General features: G+C 37.5%; 2 protein-coding genes across 2 annotated transcripts; one reads left to right on the top strand and one right to left on the bottom strand.

Annotated features, from left to right (window-relative positions):
• The first annotated feature begins 2,826 nt into the window (after nt 1-2,826).
• Nucleotides 2,827-8,725, top strand: LOC136676807 (melanopsin-A-like). The gene is made up of 9 exons (XM_066654040.1): nt 2,827-2,963; nt 4,839-4,972; nt 5,305-5,508; nt 5,853-6,024; nt 6,175-6,339; nt 6,541-6,648; nt 6,903-7,053; nt 7,393-7,500; nt 8,406-8,725. The coding sequence occupies exons 1-9, from the start codon at nt 2,827-2,829 to the stop codon at nt 8,664-8,666; spliced, it is 1,440 nt and encodes a 479-aa protein (XP_066510137.1). The 3' UTR covers nt 8,667-8,725.
• Nucleotides 8,726-8,842: 117 nt separating this feature from the next.
• On the bottom strand, nt 8,843-18,947 carry LOC136676583 (NACHT, LRR and PYD domains-containing protein 1 homolog). The gene is made up of 13 exons (XM_066653683.1): nt 18,863-18,947; nt 17,512-17,643; nt 15,436-17,146; nt 14,262-14,345; nt 13,755-13,907; nt 13,334-13,408; nt 13,080-13,220; nt 12,842-13,000; nt 12,593-12,670; nt 12,184-12,327; nt 11,251-11,409; nt 9,503-9,601; nt 8,843-9,396 (listed from the first exon to the last, which is right to left on the bottom strand). The coding sequence occupies exons 1-13, from the start codon at nt 18,945-18,947 to the stop codon at nt 9,297-9,299; spliced, it is 3,120 nt and encodes a 1,039-aa protein (XP_066509780.1). The 3' UTR covers nt 8,843-9,296.
• Between the last annotated feature and the right edge of the window lie 175 nt (nt 18,948-19,122).

Consider the following 19,122-nt stretch of genomic DNA (forward strand, 5'->3'; position numbering starts at 1 on the left):
GTGTGTGTGTGTGTGTGTGTGTGTGTGTGTGTGTGTGTAAGATTTTAAAAAGGAAGATTAGAGATTAAAACCTTATTCCTCTGTTCATCTGCTTTAAAAATGATCATTTTGTTTCTGCTTTTTGAGAATTCTTTCACTACTCTCTCACACACTCTGTTTCATTCTCTTTACCTCTCACTCTCTCTATATATATATATTTGCACTATATTAATGCTGAAATATAAGGTAAATCAGACCTACAACCAGTAACTGTTCAACTGAAAAAATTAAGAATTGAAGTTACATAAAAATGAATTTTGGGAGTAGGACCATGCTCACACACCTCTACTTAGCCCTATATGACCTGAGAACCCATGTCATTTCCAGGTCGGACAAACTAGCTCACACCTCCACACCGTCTCCGCCCTTTTTCTTGTATTCACCTATCCAGCTTAGGGGTGGTGGTGGGTGGAGGGGGTTGTGTACTAACAAATACAACAATAATACATAACCTTAAAAAATTGAGACAGTGGTTCACATTAATCCCAAGATCCAGAGATTAGATCTGAGCAGCTTTAGCTGGAAACTTTAGGGATTGTATGTGTGTGAGTATTTTATCTCTGTGGTGTGTGTGAGGACATTCCAGAAAAGAGTTTGCTCTCTCATTCTGAAAATCCCTTGCTTCAAGAGAATAGAAAAAAGACAAACTTGAAGGCAAAGTGGAGTGGAGGAGTTGTTTTTACTGAAATGTCATTCATGTGTTCTAAACAACTTATAAGCAACCTTACATATTTATGTCTGCCTCACCCTGACTTCTTATGAATTCATAAATCATTTCCATTTATAAAGTAGAATCTCAACAAACCAGTTAAGACAAGGATCATTAATGATCATAACAGTCATTAGAGCACAATCATATAAAACTCAAGCTTCACAAAGACTGCTTAACAAAGCCACATTAATGTAAAAATGAGCTACAACAACTACAACACACTTCAATAAACAGAACAGCAGTGTTAATACAAGCAGCTACCTATAAGCCAAAAATTAATAGCACATAGAATTACCTCTCAATGCCACAGTTTACAATAACAACCACATACAGGACAGCTATCACCAAACTCTATGGAACTGCTGTGAATTTAATAATATTTTGTTCAGACTAGACCCACCACATCTGAGTGTAAATATTACACAAAACTTACCACAGACATTCTAAATCTGCAGCTCTTTAATTTCCACATACACTCATTTACATCAGCTTTGACCCATATCATTTTGATAAACTTTAGCTGGTGTGTTTTGAATAAGAAAGTGTGAAAAGTAACAGTGAGTGAAGTGTGAGCAGTGGGATATGAATTAGATTAGGTTTCATTAGACAAGATTAGAATAGATTACATTAGTGTTTGGTCTTTATGGTGAGATTACAAGAGCGTGTGGTCATTAACCTGATGTCTGATGCAGTATGAGTCCAGGGATTACACAGAAACAAATATAATCCCATACGGTCAGAACTCACACACAGCTGTGTCTATGCCTCTCTCACCCAGAGAGACAGAGAGATCCCTGAGAGAGAGACAGAAATAACCCCATAAATGTCGATGTGTGTTTGTGTGTGTGAGAGAGAAAGAGAGAGAGAGAGAGAGAGAGAGAGAGAGAGAGACATCATTGCTGCCTGGATTATTCCACCACTGCACAGATTTCACTTAACCACACATGTTTATTCAGGACTCAGCAGCTGTAGGACTATGATGATGATGATTTTAATCATGATAGAGATAAGAGGAAATGGAATGGAAAACTAACACCTTATTTCGCCCAGAACACGGCAAGTATGAAATTCAACTCCAAACTAAATTAACACAGGGGAATATTCACAGAAATCACCATGCTAATCTTGTCAGATATTATTCAGGTCTTCAGGTCTTCATTTAACTGGGAGAGAGGGAGAGATAGAAGGGAGGGGGGGGGGGGGCAAGGGATGAAAGGGATTGAGGTAAAGAGTTTTGTTTGGACTAGTTAGTAGTAATAAATTGAGAAAGTATGTGTACCACTTTGTTTCCTGTGGGTGTGTTTTTACTGTAGCTCTGTTTTTACAGTTGCTTGCTTCTATACACAATACTACCATAATGGTCTGTGAATGGTCCATCTTCTTGTGACAGTTAACAGTTGAGTAAAAGTGACCTGTTCTGAAAAAGAAAGTAGCTCTTGGAGAGAATGTGGTTTCCTTCCCTGCTCCACAAGTTACCTAGTGCAGTTTCAGCAGAACTGAGCCCAGAGTAAAAGTGACTCTGTTCTCCCTATTACAGGTCAGTGGAGCTTCACATTTTGAAGCTGTAACTGTAAGGTAAAAATATGTGGTTTTCCTTTAAAACACCAGTTTCTTGAAACCATTTGCTTAACTACTTTTAAAAATGCTTAGCATAACAAATGTAAACATCACTATCTATGATGCTACAAAGAAATTTGATTGGGTTGGATTTGAGTTGGTTTGACTGAATAATTGAAAGAATCTGATTAAAAAAATCATTCATATAGGAATTCATGTATGAACTGGCTGCCTATAAACGAGGGTTGGAAGAGGAGTAACTAGGTCACTGGCTGCTTCTGACCACTATGACGTTATATAATCTCTACTTAAACACTGCCTCAATACTTAACTTATATGGACCATATCATTAACAAGTTCATTTGTGCTTATTTGACTTAAGTTGTGATTTTGCCATTTTTGCAATAACAAATTACTAAGTGAGTTTAGAATGGACCCTGTTTGCATGTACTGTATTTATATATACATTCTCCTCGATGAAGCATCTGATGATGTTAAAGATGGCACTGATGATGACGATGGAGCTGCAGAGGTCCTCTGTCTTCAAGAAGGTGGATGTTCCTGATCATGTGCACTACATCCTGGCATTCCTCATCCTAATTGTGGGGACTCTGGGAGTGGCTGGGAACACACTTGTTGTCTTTGCTTTCTGCAGGTCAGTTTCCACAGAAGTGAGTGGGACGTACGTTTTAATGGCTGTTAAACTGATTATTTTTTATGTTGTCATGATGCTGGTTTAGTGGTGGTCAAGGGTTAAGGAATAGGAACAGAGGTAAGTGCAGGAGACTTTATTAATCACAAGGAAACTAGACAGAGAAGCTAATCACGCAATGGCTACTAAACATAATACAAAAACCTTGAAACAAACGTTAATCAAAGCAAGGGGCTAAACTAGCAACAGACAACTTAAACACACTGGACAGGAAAAGAGGCTAAACACAGACTACAGAAGCTAGATTCTAAACAGAGGAGCTAGGGCAGAGATACTTGAGAACATAGATACAGAGAAACAGAGATACTTAGCCACAGAGGGACCTGGAATGGCATTCAGACAGCGAACACAAAGCATGGACATGCTACAGACTTCTAACATTTAAAAAAAAAAAAAAAAAAAGAAAAAACACACGCTCGCAATGACCCACAACCACGAAACACAGACATGGACTATAAGACAACAACTCTAACAAGAAACACCTAAACACTAATTAAGACACGTGACACTAGAAACAAAAGGGAAGGGTATCACATGACCAGGGAACAAGCAGGAAGCAGACACAAGACAAGGGGAAACAGTCACATGACATGAAACAGTACAAAGAAGAACACAAAACTATGTATGTTACATATGTAATGTATATGAGCTTGTTTCTGTATGCTAGTATATGTATGCCAAGTCTAAGGTAAATTTTGCGAGTTTTTCAGTTTGTTTTTTTAAATAATACAGACTTTGAGTTCCCTGTGCCATAGACAGAAGGGACCATCCAGACCAATGTCTCTCAAAGCATCAGTGCCACAGCATGGGTGGCGTGCATATTTGTAAAAGTGTGGAGCGGTATACTGGGATTTTAGAGAGACATTTGACCTCAAGGCTACAGTTTTCCTTCTCATGAATGGGACATGAAGTAGGTTGATGTTGTTTGAAAGGATTTTGTTTCACACCTCTCTCTGTATTTTTGGATCTATGGTGTTCTTGGATTTTAGAGGAGTGGCTTGGAAGTTGGGCTAAATGTAGGGGTGAGTTTTTTGGTTGGATTTTCTTTCTTTTTAGTTTTTTTGTAAAGCCTTTTGAGCTAAAGTAGAACAGAAGTACATGTAGGCTCTCACTACTTAACAGTGTGTTGAAAATACCAGTGGGTATTGGCTACCATCATATCATCAGGTGGATAGTGCACATTGTTTGTTGTTGAGGCATCTCCCTTCTGTCGCAAAGAATGTACTTTGAGGGTCTAGAAAGATGCTACATAAATATAACTACCATCATTATCATCATCATCATCATCATCATCATCATCATCATCATCATGACAGAAACTGATGAGACAGACTTACAGAATAACTTCTGTTTTTCTGACCGAAAAAGACCACTCTTGTTTTTTGTGTTCCACGTGTAATTATTAGTGCTCTCTTGTGGCTGTAATAGTGACTGCAGCTTACTGTGTTAATGCCATGTGTAGTGTGGATGGGGAGCACCCACTAAAAGCTTTTAAAATCTCTTAAAGCTCTTTTACTGTGCACTGCCACTACTGTTATTATTTCCACTTTAATTGTTTGAGTGCTGTGATGTGGGTCAGAGTTTGAAAGTGGAGCAGCACAGTGAGCATTAGCGCTGTGAGTGCTGTTAGCATTTCTGCTCCAAAAACAGACACACACTAAGTGAAAATAAAGAACATATCCTGAACAGTGAGCACAGATTTTATATAATACATTTTGTATTATATCTGTGTTTTTTAATGAGATTTTTGTATTATTATCTTGAGTTTTAATCTTGAAACTAATTTGAAATTACTAATTTTTGTAATCTGTGTATCAGCAATAGAAAGTTGCGTACAATGCCAAATTTCTTCATTGTGAACCTTGCGCTGAGTGACCTGATGATGGCATTAACGCAGTGTCCTGTCTTCTTCATCAATTCTCTACACACAGAGTGGATGATGGGGGAACTAGGTAACACACACACACACACACACACACACACACACACACAGAGAGAGAGAGAGAGAGAGAGAGAGAGAGAGAGAGATAGTTACCAAAATCTGCTTACACCCTCACATTTTGCTGTCTTGTATTCTTAATCAGGACAAAATCATGTCCCCATAACATCAAGTTGATAATAAGTAAGTAGGGCTAGGGCTCATATTAGTAGTAGGTGGTTATGGTTAGGATAAGCAACTGATTTATTCAGGGACAATAAAGCAATAGGATGCTTTCATATTAATTGTACTAAAAAAGTGAATGTGTGTGTGTGTGTGTGTGTGTGTGTGTGTGTGTGTGGGCAGGTTGCAAACTTTATGCTTTTTGTGGAGCTCTGTTTGGGATCTGTTCGATGAATACTCTGCTTGCAATCACTGTGGATCGGTACCTGGTTATCACTCACCCACTAAAGGCCATGAGCTGGAACTCCAGGTATAGAACCTTCATATTCATCATCCTCGTCTGGACCTACTCTCTCGTCTGGAGCCTTGCCCCTCTGTGTGGCTGGAGTAAGTCAGCTAATTTGAATATTCAAATATGTTCTCCCTGGCTGCTTTATCAGAAACCCCTCGCCGAAGTGCTAGAAGAAGGGAAGCAGTAAAGTGAAAACTGTGAATTAAATATGACATTAAACTGGACTTAACTGCATCCACATAAACAAGCAGTCTGTAACATAAGCCGTAACATCTGCAAGTATCCATTATGCATGCTTATGAACATTTGTGCATATTAATTAATTCATTATAGTGTTCATCACATTCTACATGCTCATAAATGTTTCGCTGTTTAACTGACACTACAAGTTTATGTATGTTTTTAATTGTTTATTAAGTGTTTTTCAATGTTTATGAAGGCTCCTATGTTCCGGAGGGCCTAATGACCTCCTGTACATGGGATTATGTTTCTCCGTCGTGGGGAAACCGCAGTTATACACTCTCTCTCTGCTGCTGTGTATTCTTCGTTCCTCTGGGCATCATCATTTGCTGCTATATCAAAATGTTCCTCTCTGTGCGGAGAACAAGCAGGTTATTTACTATAATTACACCTATATACTTACATATGGAGAACTGTACATATATTTTTACATATATTTCGACCTATATTATATATCACATTTTGGATCATATTATTAATAATTTTTATGTCATTTTTATTATTGTTGTGATTATATTCAGGGATGTATCAAGGTTGGGTTCTCAGGTGAGGAAGGCAAAAGTCTCTGAGCCTCAGAGGAGTGTCCAAACGGAATGGAGACTGGCTAAACTTGCTGCAGTGGTTATTACTGTGTTCGTTATGTCCTGGGCCCCATATGCCCTCATCACACTCATCGCTTCAGCTGGGTAAAATTTCCCCTTCAATCTTTGATATATTCCATATACACACGTGTTTCATAGATTTAACACATGCACCTAATACAAAATTCTAACTTAAGCCACCTTTCTTCAGCTAAATATTGCAAATTTGTATATGTGCCTGACTGTATATATTGTGAGTAAATGTAAAAAAAAATACTCAAATAATAAATTATATGTTTTTCTTAGGTACGCACACCTACTGAACCCATACTCTAAAACTTTTCCAGCTATCATAGCCAAAGCCTCTGCAATTTATAACCCCTTTATATATGCCATCGTACACAAAAAATACAGGTAAACACACCACATTCATATCACGCCATGGTATATTAAATCATAACATGCCTTAATATAGAATTCCAGAGACATACTGTACTATAATCATAACATTCTAAACATGCATGCCAAATTATTAAATGCAACACCTTCACACTTTAAACCATACCACACAATTGATTTTAAACCAAGAAATAAAAATTTAAAGAGTGTATATGATATTATTAAAAAAGATTTATTAATTGCATAAGTGACTGATTTATTTTTGACAGAGTGACACTGGCAGCAAAAGTCCCTGGTTTGTCATGTCTTTCTCATACTGTGGAAAATACTCGTCTTTCTTCATCAAACAGTGAGTCGTCACTCAGTCGAGAGTCCAGTTTGTCCAAATACAAAGTGCATTCCACCTCCACCTCCAAGAAGGTACAGGACCTGACTGATAACAACTACTTTTAGTATTTTATGGTTTACTTATTTTATAGTATTTAATAGTTGTTCTCTAAATGTACACTTTCATGTCATATGGACCAATAAATATGTTTCAGAAATAGCTGAAATACTATTAAATATATTTGCATGTTATTACACATCAAGGGTCTGGTATACGGTTATTTGACTTATTAAACCTATATCAAATGTGTCCCATTAGCACATTATTAAGCAGAAACTGTATTTGTAATAGAGTTACTAATTAATTTTTAATACATTGAAAATGTTTGTTTAGTACATAAAATGTTACGCATTGATTTCCTGCAATTGTAGGTACTGGGACATGTGGAGCTGGACCTGTTTGAAAGCAGGCTTCAGTCTTTCAGATGTTCATACAAACAGAAGAACATCACAAAATCCTTGTCTCTAACACACACCAAGGTGAGCATTGTCTAAAATACATCATAAGTTCTGCGTAATAAAAAAATACATGATACATGTGACTCACTTAAAAAACAATGACATAAGTTAATATTTTGATGACACTTTCTCAAAAGAAAACATCTCAAAACATATTACAAAATGTATAAATGTGTTAAATAATCTTTTAATATTCTTGCAACATGATTAGCTATGTAATACAACAAAAGTGAATATATCATTCTTAAATATCACTAAAATATGACAAAATATAAATAGTTTTGTTGTAATAAAGATTTGTTGTTTATTTTAAAAAAGTAAATGATTACAACAGGGTGGCACGGTGGTGCAGCAGGTAGTGTCGCAGTCACACAGCTCCAGGCGCCTGGAGGTTGTGGGTTCGATTCCTGCTTCGGGTGACTGTCTGTGAGGTGTTTGGTGTGTTCTCCCTGTGTCTGTGTGGGTTTCCTCCGGGTGCTCCAGTTTCCTCCCACAGTCCAAAAACACACGTTGGTAGGTAGATTGGTGACTCAAAAGTGTCCGTAGGTGTGAGTGTGTGAGTGAATGTGTGTGTGTTGCCCTGTGGAGGACTGGCACCCCCTCCAGGGTGTGTTCCCGCCTTGCGCCCAATGATTCCAGGTAGGCTCTGGACCCACCCAACGCGACCCTGAACTGGATAAGCGGTTACAGATAATGAATGAATGAATGATTACAACAAATGTATATATAAATGTGAATGTGGAAATGCCAACACTTAATGAACAGCCTTTCCATTAAAAGAATACTAACAAATGTCACTAAACCCCACTTAATTGTGGCTACTTAAAGTTATCATTAGTAGTTATTTCAAAGTGATTGGATATTACATTTTAATAATAATAAACAGAGGTGTATTCATTTTTGGATTTCTGTTTTTGTGTATGTAGCCTTCAGTGTGTGTTAGAGAGTCTCTGAGTTTGTGCGAAAAGGAGCTTGTTCACGGTTCACTCGCTATGACGACAGCCACAAACAGGAAACACATGGACATGCCTCCTGCCCCAAATTTCAGCCCTGAGAGTGACCTCACAGAGACCAGCCCCCTGGAAACTCCCAGAAATCCTTGCAGCGCTAGCCCCACATCAGAAAGCAGTTTTAACACAGAAGAAAATTCAGCCCTGATTAGCCAATCAGAATCTACACACACTTAGAGCACACACACATGTATATATTCTGTAGTCGTTCAAATTAAGTCTGGAGCATATATTAAACACAGCCATTAATAAATGTTTGCATTAAAGGAGTAAAATACCTATTAAAATGTATTAAAATGATAATTTTAATAGGTATTTTACTCCTTTAATGCAAACATTTATTAATGGCTGTGTTTAATATATGCTCCAGACTTAAAAACTCCAGAGTTTTGACATTCGATCAATAATCAATACATTTTTTTGTAGTCATATTAGTCCTTGATCAAACCAGTTTATGCAACATAAAGTTGGTCCCACCACATGTGGCAGCCATATTTTAGGTTTAGTACTGAATCCCTATTTTGTCAAGGTCATTAAGTAACAACGTAGCTGTTACATAATGTGAAAATATTAATTGGATAAACAAAAAAAAAAAAACTGCTATGGATGACAATTTCCACATCTTAAATAAAAAGTCACATAATGCAATATCTCACTTTTTTTTAAATGGTGGAAATTGGCTTCAACTGACTGATCCTTTAACTCCCATGTGAAATAAAGAATGTTTTTTTGTTCTTGTAAATTTGTCATATGTGTTTTTTGTCTTACAGCAGACCTGTATTTTCCCTTGTGTGTCTCCAGTGCTCTTTAGAACTTAAGCTTCACATTTTGGTTGCAGTTGAGATCCATCATATACTTTCCCTTGACATCCAGTGTGCATTTATCAGTTTGTTTCTGGCATCTCATCCTACAAAGAAAACACATTACTGCAGTTATGTTTGTGTTTAAATTTTAATAACAAGGGTGGGGGTGGTGGTGGTGGTGGTGGGGGGGGTAATAATTATTATACACACCCAAAGACCGTGAGGGTGCAGTCTGAGCGTTTCTGTGATTTTTGCAGGAACATGATTCCTTCTTCTAGTAATAATCCATTCCACATATCAGTGGACACCCTGAGGATAAAGGCCCAGTGCACAGTGTATATATGTTAATATCTCTCACAGCTCTGTAGAGGGCTTTACAGAAAAATTCATGTCCCACTTCAGCAACACTGAACTGAGAAACAATTCACAAAACCTTTGGGGGTGATTTCCTAAACAGGGATTATGCCTAGTCCTAGGACTAGGCTTAATCCCTCCTTGGAAAACCATCCATAGAATTCCTAAATAATTACAATCTAATACTTTCCTCCTGCTGGTGTTTGGTCCAGATGTTTTTTTCACCAAAGATCCACTGCTGTTTTTGTGCAGGAAATAAAATTGATCTTGTTGCCATCTTTCCTTTACTACAGCAGTGTTTTATAAACATTGTTAAAGCAGAATAAAAATAATAGATTGTAAGAATTTTGGTCCATTATTTCAGTAAAAGTGGATATAAAAGTCATAGAGTGGACAAAATTTATAAGGTTATAGTTTCATAATATTTTCACAACTAAACAAAAACTATATAATACATAGCACCAGAATGTCATTGGTTAATACTGAGACTTATATTGAAAGTAATGGGATTTCTTTTTCTTATTTTCTTACTTACACTTAATTGAGTTTTAATAGTGCTATCATTTCTGCCTTTGCCTTTTGCTCCTGTATTCCGTGTGTTTATTCTGTTCATGTGTTTTTGTTGTTCTGATCCTGTTTACTAGAGTTCTGTTAAAGAGTGAGTAATTGATGGGCATGTGGTCATATTCACACAGGGGTTTTCTGTGTTTAACTGTATTTCAGTTTTGTACTTTTACATCCTGTTTACCTTGTGTCTTTGTTAAATAAAGAGTTTTATGTAAATATGTTTTTTTCTTGTGTATTCTTTGTTAAAATAAGGACCAACAATGTACACTGCTTTTTTGTTGGGCATTGTAGCCAATGGCATTGAATTACAAAATTGACATTTCTGTTTTAACATGGTTAGTAGCAAAACTATATAGCATATCTTCTACATGACATACTGGGCTTTTTATAAATGTTAATTGTTACAACTATACAAAATGTACTTTTTACTATTCCAACATGCATATCACACTGTGACTTGTAACACACTCTAAATAATAGTTACTCAGACCCTGCTCATATATTTATCTCTTTTGCTGCTTTCAAGGATTTCTAGTATGACCTTTCTTGTCTACTATCCTTTTTCACATAGCTTTATCTTATCATCCATCCATCCATCCATTATCTGTAACCGCTTGTCCAATTTAGGGTCGCGGGGGGTCCAGAGCCTACCTGGAATCATCGGGCGCAAGGCAGGAATACACCCTGGAGAGGACGCCAGTCCTTCACAGGGCAACACACACACACACACATTCACTCACACCTACGGACACTTTCAAGTCGCCAATCCACCTGCAACGTGTGTTTTTGGACTGTGGGAGGAAACCAGAGCACCCGGAGGAAACCCACGCGGACACAGGGAGAACACACCAACTCCTCACAGACAGTCACCCGGAGCTGGAATCGAACCCACAACCTCCAGGCCCCTGGAGCTGTGAGACTGCGACACTACCTGTTGCACCACCGTGCCGCCCTTTATCTTATCATATAGTATAGTATTTTTTATCAGAACAGAATTAGAGTACTATGGTAGAGTCTATAATGCATGTAGTTTTTACTTGACTGTTTGTAGGGTTGGGCAGGTCTGGATTACGGAGAGGACGTAGGAAGACCATCTCTCAGTCAACCTGAACAAATCCAGATTAATCTCCCTCAGACCCTTCACTGACACCAGGAAACACAGCAGAGAAGATAAACCCTCCTGAAACTCAGCACATCTGGACAAACAGAAAGCAGGAGAGGCATTGTCTAAAGATAAATCATCATCTTCATTTGCCCTCCCTTGAATGAGATGTGAAACCCAGGTCCTGACACACTGAGGTCGTAAAAGGTTCCTGGACATTTCCTGAAAAAATAGAATGGTTGTTTTCCTGATGCACTGGTTCAATCTACCACTCTGATCACCTCTGGCCTCCTAATCATCCCCATCCACAAATATAATGACATCCATTCTCTCTAGTCTGAGTGTCCTGGTGCGGATTGGGTACTGTCTCATCCTCTAGGTAGATGTTGCACATTGGTGTTTGAGGCAACACTCTAATTTTACAAGAATGTAACGTGCTATGAGAGTCTAAAAATATGCCCATTTTCTCTGACCATACATAGCCTTTTATTACTTGCTTTACTGAATGGAGCAATAAGTTATTTTAACATTCTTCATTAACTTATAAAAGGATCAGAAAGCAATATACTGCTCAACCAGATCGGTTATGTTAGCTTATAGATATCTGTGTTTGTTAGCATGGTGCTACATAATTCTTTTGCTTAAAAATATACCATTGCTGTTGGAAAAAAGCCTAGTGTCTCACTTATTTTTCATATCATTTAAAATCACCAACTCCATTTTTACACTGTAACATTTAAAAACAGACCAATAGAAATGATGGAAAATCCCATTTCGTTTACGTAACTAAAAGGAAGTAGGTTTGTTTTTTCTATAAAATAACCAGGGATTTATACTGACAGTGACTATATAATCCATATAGTCTTACACTTCTGTTGAGTGGTTTATTTTGTGCAGTGGTTGTAAGATGCCTTTCCAGTTGGTCGTGGACAGGTTAGCGTGTGGGGTGATGAGGAAAATTGTTGCCAGTGAAGGTTCAGTGGGTGGACGGCTGTATCCGCAAATTTTCAGCCTTAAAAAAAAATTACATAATTAATACAAAACTGCACAGCAAGCACTTTACACATTTAGATTTTTAAGGTTTAATTATTTCAGAACAAGATTATTTTAATTTTAGGCTTGAATTATTGCAAACATTACAAATTTGAAATACCCAGGATTGCTGTCAATTCATCATGGTCAGTGTCACGTAAAACTTGTAATAAAATCCAAAATTTGGCTAAATGACTAAAGTTTATGCTGCAACATTATACATAAATTTATAAAGAGGTCCTTACATGAAATCACAGTCCTTTCTTGCCATAGAGAGTGAAGAGCAGACACACTCTTCATTAATATTCTTCTTCGTTTTAACTCTGACAATCAATGCACATCATCAGTGGACAGTCAATATATACATGAACAAAAGCAATATAAATGAAGTCCAAGTGAGTGTTGTTCTTACATGAGTGTGTATAGACTTCTATTTTCTTTACAAAACAGATTTAAAGACCTGTAGAAAAGTCTGTATGGAGCGTTGTTCTTACTTGACTTTATGTAGCGTGTGGCAGGTCTGGATGATGGAGAGGAGGCAGGAAAACCACATCTCATTTAAACTTAACACATCCAGATCAATTTCCCTCAGACCATTCACTGACCTCAGAAAACACATAAGAGAAGACAGATGCTCCTCGAACTCAGCACAACTGCACAAACAGACAATTTGTTAGCATGATGTTAGAACGCATTTGCATACTTTATACCCAACCATTTAGACAAACTTACATTTCTGATGAGCTGTTTATTTTGTGAAATACTTGTAAGAATTCTTTCCAGTTAGTGCCAGATATCTCAGGGTTTAGGCAGGTAAGGAAGACTCTCGACAGAGAGGGTGGAGTTCCTGGACTGTACTTAATTATGTTCATCCTGAAACATGTTTGATAAAGTGCCTGTGTGTGATACATTGTTGTTGAACATTATAATAATATCTCTAAAGTCTCTAAATCTCTAAAGTGATTATAATTTCTGGAATCTTTCACCTGAATTCTCCATCACTGTTGGACACGTAGAGACTTGAGCAGACACTGTCATCACAGTCTTCGTTCACCTTCAGCCTGCCAATGAGAGGACATCAACAACTCATATAAAGTACATATTGTTGTTTCACTTTCTGCTGCTCCTGTGAGGAATTGTGGTGAAGTATTAATAACTTTACAAAGGTTTAATTCTGAATGCCTTTCTTGACATAATTCTCCCATGGTCCCCCATTGGGACCAGCATAACAGATGTGAACTGTTCTACAGTAGTGACCATCTCTAGATGTACATGAAGGACATTTAGACTCCAAGACTATGTTACAGGAAATACAGTATACATTTAATTTGTATTTTGCAAATAACAAAAATATTTAATATAATTTATTAACAGAACAGCTAACTAACCTCTTCAGTTGTCTCTTACCTCATGCTTGTTACTTCAGTATTTAGGAGCTGGAGTGCAGTCTCAATGGAAATGCTCTTGATTAAGAGCTCAATTGCACCCAGTCTTTTCTGTTTGTTTAGAGTGTCGAGAACCAGCTTCATACTATGTTCTGAAAGTGCACCTTTCTTCTGGCTGTTCAAGAAAAACACATACACAATATTATTCACAATATTCATGTCATAGGATTGTCCCCTGGCTGTGCGCAATCCTCTCCTGAGTCATAAACACTTCCCATCAGTCTCTATCCTGGTGTCTTGTATGTATCACCTGTGGCTGGTTAAGAACTGCTAGCTTAACTGCCTGTCTTTATATTCTTGTGTGTTTTTTGCTGTTCATATTTCAGTTATATATTTTATTACAGTTGGTTTTGTTCTCCGATCCTGTGGTGCAACCCCCTGTTTTAGAATAAATAGTGAAGGCAAAACAACAAACCCATAAATATCAAAAAATAACACAAAAACATATCCAAATCCACAAAAATATTACCGTAAATATCTGAGTGTATTTCCTTCTCCCAGTGCCAAAACCAGGTCATTGACATCAGCGTCATTCAGTTCTTCCAGAAGTAAACTGCCAAAAGGAAATGACTCTTACAAATCCCATATGGTCCATTAAAATATACCATCATATATGACAGTACCCAGTATAAACATACAATGGTATTCCCATTGTTGTATAATGTTGTCTGATTATATTATTTTAAATGGTATTATATTGATGACAAAAATACCATGGTGCTGTTATGTAATTTAACATTAACAATGCAATGGTATTACTGAAATATACCATGGCAAACATATATTATTTTAATAGTTCCATTTTATATGTTAGTCTGTCAGTAAGTACTTTAAAAGCACTTTAATAAAGTAATAAAGTAAGACATGATAAAATTACTGTGAAACTATACTATGGTAATTAGTGACTTGGTGAGTTGGCGGCTGATCTTGAATATAGGTAGGCTATATTCACTTAGAAATTCTAGTCAAAACGTCACTTATTAAACAGCAGTAAATAGGACTTAAAACTCAAATATCAAAGACACAAAAATACTTTTAATGTAAACAATTTTGTATTTAAATCTCAAATTGTAGCAGTTATTGAAACAGCAGTAAATTTTGATTCAAATTCTTTAAAGATAAGTTAAATCAAGTGGACATGAGCAAGGAAGTTCTAGACAAAAGCAGTGTACACAGCAAATTCTCCAGTGTTAAATCAACACTATTTGTGTTAAATTAACACTGTTAGTGTAATAATTTAACACTATCAGTGTTAACACTAATAGTGTTGATTTAACACTGGAGAATTTGCTGTGTATCTACATTGTTACCAAATTAAAAAAAATGTTTTAAACAAAATATTATCATTCAGCCTTTAAATCAACTTCTTATAATAATTTACAGAGCAATACACACATTCTTTTTCTGGCAACTTATTGTCTGAAATTTGCTAAAAATACAGAAGTAAATTTTGGATTAATAAGTTGGCAAAAAATAAATACATTTAAAAAAAAGGGGAACATACACCAAAATGATTTCATCCAGCAAAAACATCAAGAAGCATTATGCTGCTCTTGAGTAATGTGCACACTTGACTGTTTTCTTAAAACTGTAAGACATGCTTTTAAACATTTAACAATAGCAATTTGTTCTGAGTTACTTACCATAACTTCTCACATCTGCAGAGTGCAGGCTGAAGCATTCGCAACTTGTCAGCTGTTATTCCACAGCACTGCGCAAGATTCAAGTTTCTGATTCGCTGACAGCATTGGAGGCAGTAGAGCAGAACCCAGCAGTCTGTGGTGGTCAGGAATGTAATGCCCAGATTTATTTCTTCCAAGCCTTTGATAGCTTCCTTAACAAAGTCTTCTTCGTGTAGCTCATAGAGACAGTGGAAGATGAACACTATTCCTTCACCCACTTTTCCTTCACGCTTGTGACCACACTCAGCGATACTTTGTAGTATCCATTTCTTCAGCAGAGTTTTTATGGAAGGAGATACCTGTTTGAGATTCATATCAAGAGAGAATTCACTGCTCACATTCTTATTACAGAGACCACAGACAAAACGAATAATGGGCAGGTGCTGTAATTTTATGTCTCTTGCACATGTAGAAAGGCTTCCATCCTCACAGTGAAGCAACCTTTTGGTCTTCTTCTGGGACTCTTCATCATCCAGCAGCAGATAGTACAGGGCTGTGAAGAACTCCTGAAAGCTCAGGTGCACAAAACTCAACATAAATTCTGGTTGGGAAAGAACCCTTTTCCTGAAAGGAATTTTGCACAGGAAGGGAATATTTACAAAATCTGCATTCACTGCCTTGACCTCAAAGAGCACTTTCTTCTCCCGAATCCCTTTTTCTGCTAGCTGGCCGAGGCTCATCAGCAGATCTTGAACAGGGTCATGGAGATCCTGCCAGTGATGCTTCAACATAGTGGACACAAAATGAACATATATAGAGGTGCTTGTCTCTAATCCGTTTATTAGATCAATGCCGTTTTCTTTGATGTATGTGCAGATGATCCAGCAGATGACTGGGATGAAGCAGGCTGTGAAAAGGCTATGGTTGGCCTTCACATATTCATAGGCTTTACAGGATAGAGCATCATCTTCATCCTTGAAGAACTTCTTAAAGTACTCCTTCACCCTTTCCTCAGTGAAGCCCAATATTTCAATAAAACGGTAAGGGTGTTTGAGAACATTTCTCAGTATAGGCATAGCTGTGGACCGGGTCGTGACCAGCAAAAAACCGCCCGGGAGCATTTTTCGTTGAAGCAGGGCACTGAGGATGGCCTGGACCGACGCTGTTTTATGTGGGTCAGTCAGTAGCGACTTTGAGCTGTTTTGTGAAGGTCTGAGTTCATCAAAGCCATCTATGAGGAACAGGAGTTTCCCCGGTGAGCGCAAGACCTCAGCGATCACCTCTGCATTTATGCTGCATGAAAGAATTTCTGCCAAATTTGTGTGTTCTGATTCATTCAACTCTTTACACTGCAGGTGAAAGACAAAATCAAACATTTCTGTGTAGAAAGCTCCACATGCCCAATCTAACATGATCTTTTGTACAGTGAAGGATTTCCCATTTCCAGAATTTCCCTGGAGAATGACAGTCCTTTGGGTAACTCCAGAAGCATCAGGACAGAACATCTGATGAATGCTTGTTGTACAGTATTCATCTGTATTCCTTTTGCCTAAGATGTTGTGGAGCTTCTGTCCTTTGCAGATTATCTCCTGCTGTCTCTCATTCACCTCTCTGTGTTTCTGTACCATCAGCAGGTCAACAAAGCGTTCAGCCAGGTGTATATTTACACCAGGGAAAGAATTATATTCTTCCACCGTTGAATACATGTCAACAATCATCTTTTTATATTCAGCTGTATTAGAAAATAGATACAGAAAATTAAATAAATACTAACAAATACTTCATTCAAAAATCCATTTTATAATGAATCTATTTTATAATGCTTTTATTTTTATGCAGAAGACATTGTGTTCTTTGATAATTGTTGTCAGTAACACTCTGGAAATACCTGAGATTTGTGAGCATGAAATATGGTTTCCTGTAATTTGAAAAAGTAAATATGTTTAAGGTTAGTTTGATATAACATTCAGTATTGTGATTTCTCACTTGTATTTAGACTTAAATTTGATCCTGAAATGTGCTTTAACACTGCTTTCTTTACCACAGAAAGCAGCATGTAATATTAATGCTATTATATATGATGAAGAAAACAGAAACCTTTGGCACTTAAGCTGTTAATATTGATATCTCCATGAACAGTTGAATCTACGAGGATCACTGCTGTAACCTGACTTCCATTCTGAGCTGAAATGTCCACATTTGGCGAGCTTTGTGGACCTGCGTCATTACCTACAGATGACAGTGAAAGTGAAAGCTAAACAGCATATAACATGGAATTGTGCCCAGCATTCGCATTAACAGTGACTGTTCTGTACGCTAAATCTTTGACTTGTCTTACGTTTAATGGACTGTATTCTCTGATCCATTGTTTTGTCTTATTATCTGCAGGAGAAACACAATAAACCTGCATAAATAAACTAGCCAACACTAGTTTTACAGTTTATACCTGTCCTCACTTGTCAGAAAATACTTACTTCAACCATTTGTTTCATCACATTTTAACAGCACAGAAACCAACTCAGTTCTTACAGCCAGCTCCGTGAGACTTACCTGATGTTGTCCATGTAATGTTTACAATAATGTCATTAAGAACATTTTACACACTTATGAAATATTCCCATTGTTGCTGCTTGTTGTTGCTCCTGCGGGAATGGCTTGTTATGGCCTGTGTGTCAGGAATGAGACTGGGCATCTGTTCCTGTTCTACTGGACTTACATGTCTTGATATGTCTTCCATCAAAACTGAAAAATATTTTTATACTGAGATTTTACACTTTCGGCATGAGACGCACCCTATTCTCAGGAAAATGATTCCCATTCCAGCACTGATTTTAATCTCTACACAGTGAACCCAATAGGTATTTGGACAATTTAATTCATTTAATAAAAAGTTTGACATGACTGTGACAAATAATCAATATCCAAATTCTGAAAATTGTGCATTACTATTGTGGAAAAATTGTGGGGAAAAAAAACAAAACAAAAATACATTAACAAACCAACATAAGAATCCAAAGACAGTTAATGGACTAAGACAGGGACAGCCTATATGAAAAAAAATCTGTTCATTTCAAATAAAGCAAACGGGTTGTTCTTGCCTAAATAAAAAAACAAAACTAACAAAAAAAAAAAACATAATATGTCATGTTTATGTGTATGATTTACTAGCATAGACCACGCCCAGAGAAGCATCAGAGAGGGGGACGAACTCAGATGGTTTGGGCTGGAGTTTGAGGTGGCTCAGATGCGTGTACGTAAAAGCCGTGCCCCCCACCCCAGGGCTTAAAGTGGTCAGAATGAAAAAAGGGGGGAGATGGGGTGGTGGTGGGTGCGATGTTGTTCGACACGGGGATGGAGTGAGAGTGAAGGGGTATAAATAGAGCTGCGGAGAGGTAATTGGGGCGTGGTCTAGCTCCCAAAACTACGTCACGTGGTGACTTCACTTTACTAGCATAGACCACGCCCAGAGAAGCGTCAGAGAGGGGGGCAAACTCAGAAGGTTTGGGCTGGAGTTCGAGGTGGCTCGGAGGCATGTGCGTAAAAGCCGTGCCTCCAAAATTAGACAGTTGCCAATCATTCATGGGCCGCGAGCAGATCGTGGGCGTGGGTACGGATGTATCTGTGGTAGGCTTGTGAGGACCACATTTAGTACCTAGTCAGCTTTTTTTTGTAGCAGGCATGAGCAGGGACTAAAAAGGTACCCAGGTC

The sequence above is a fragment of the Hoplias malabaricus genome, chromosome X2 (assembly GCF_029633855.1).
Source record: "Hoplias malabaricus isolate fHopMal1 chromosome X2, fHopMal1.hap1, whole genome shotgun sequence".
NCBI lineage: Eukaryota > Metazoa > Chordata > Actinopteri > Characiformes > Erythrinidae > Hoplias > Hoplias malabaricus.

What these genes read in the sequence shown, in the direction of transcription:
- LOC136676807 (XM_066654040.1), top strand. Translation starts at nt 2,827, where the DNA reads ATGGAGCTGCAGAGGTCCTCTGTCTTCAAGAAGGTGGATGTTCCTGAT. An exon ending in GTTGTCTTTGCTTTCTGCAG is followed by an intron (nt 2,964 to 4,838) that starts GTCAGTTTCCAC and finishes TCTGTGTATCAG; the next exon opens with CAATAGAAAGTTGCGTACAA. An exon ending in GTGGATGATGGGGGAACTAG is followed by an intron (nt 4,973 to 5,304) that starts GTAACACACACA and finishes GTGTGTGGGCAG; the next exon opens with GTTGCAAACTTTATGCTTTT.
- LOC136676583 (XM_066653683.1), bottom strand. Translation starts at nt 18,947, where the DNA reads ATGCCTCCGAGCCACCTCGAACTCCAGCCCAAACCTTCTGAGTTTGCC. An exon ending in TAACAGCTTAAGTGCCAAAG is followed by an intron (nt 17,147 to 17,511) that starts GTTTCTGTTTTC and finishes TTTCTAATACAG; the next exon opens with CTGAATATAAAAAGATGATT. An exon ending in ATAAACCACTCAACAGAAGT is followed by an intron (nt 11,410 to 12,183) that starts GTAAGACTATAT and finishes CTGTTTGTCCAG; the next exon opens with ATGTGCTGAGTTTCAGGAGG.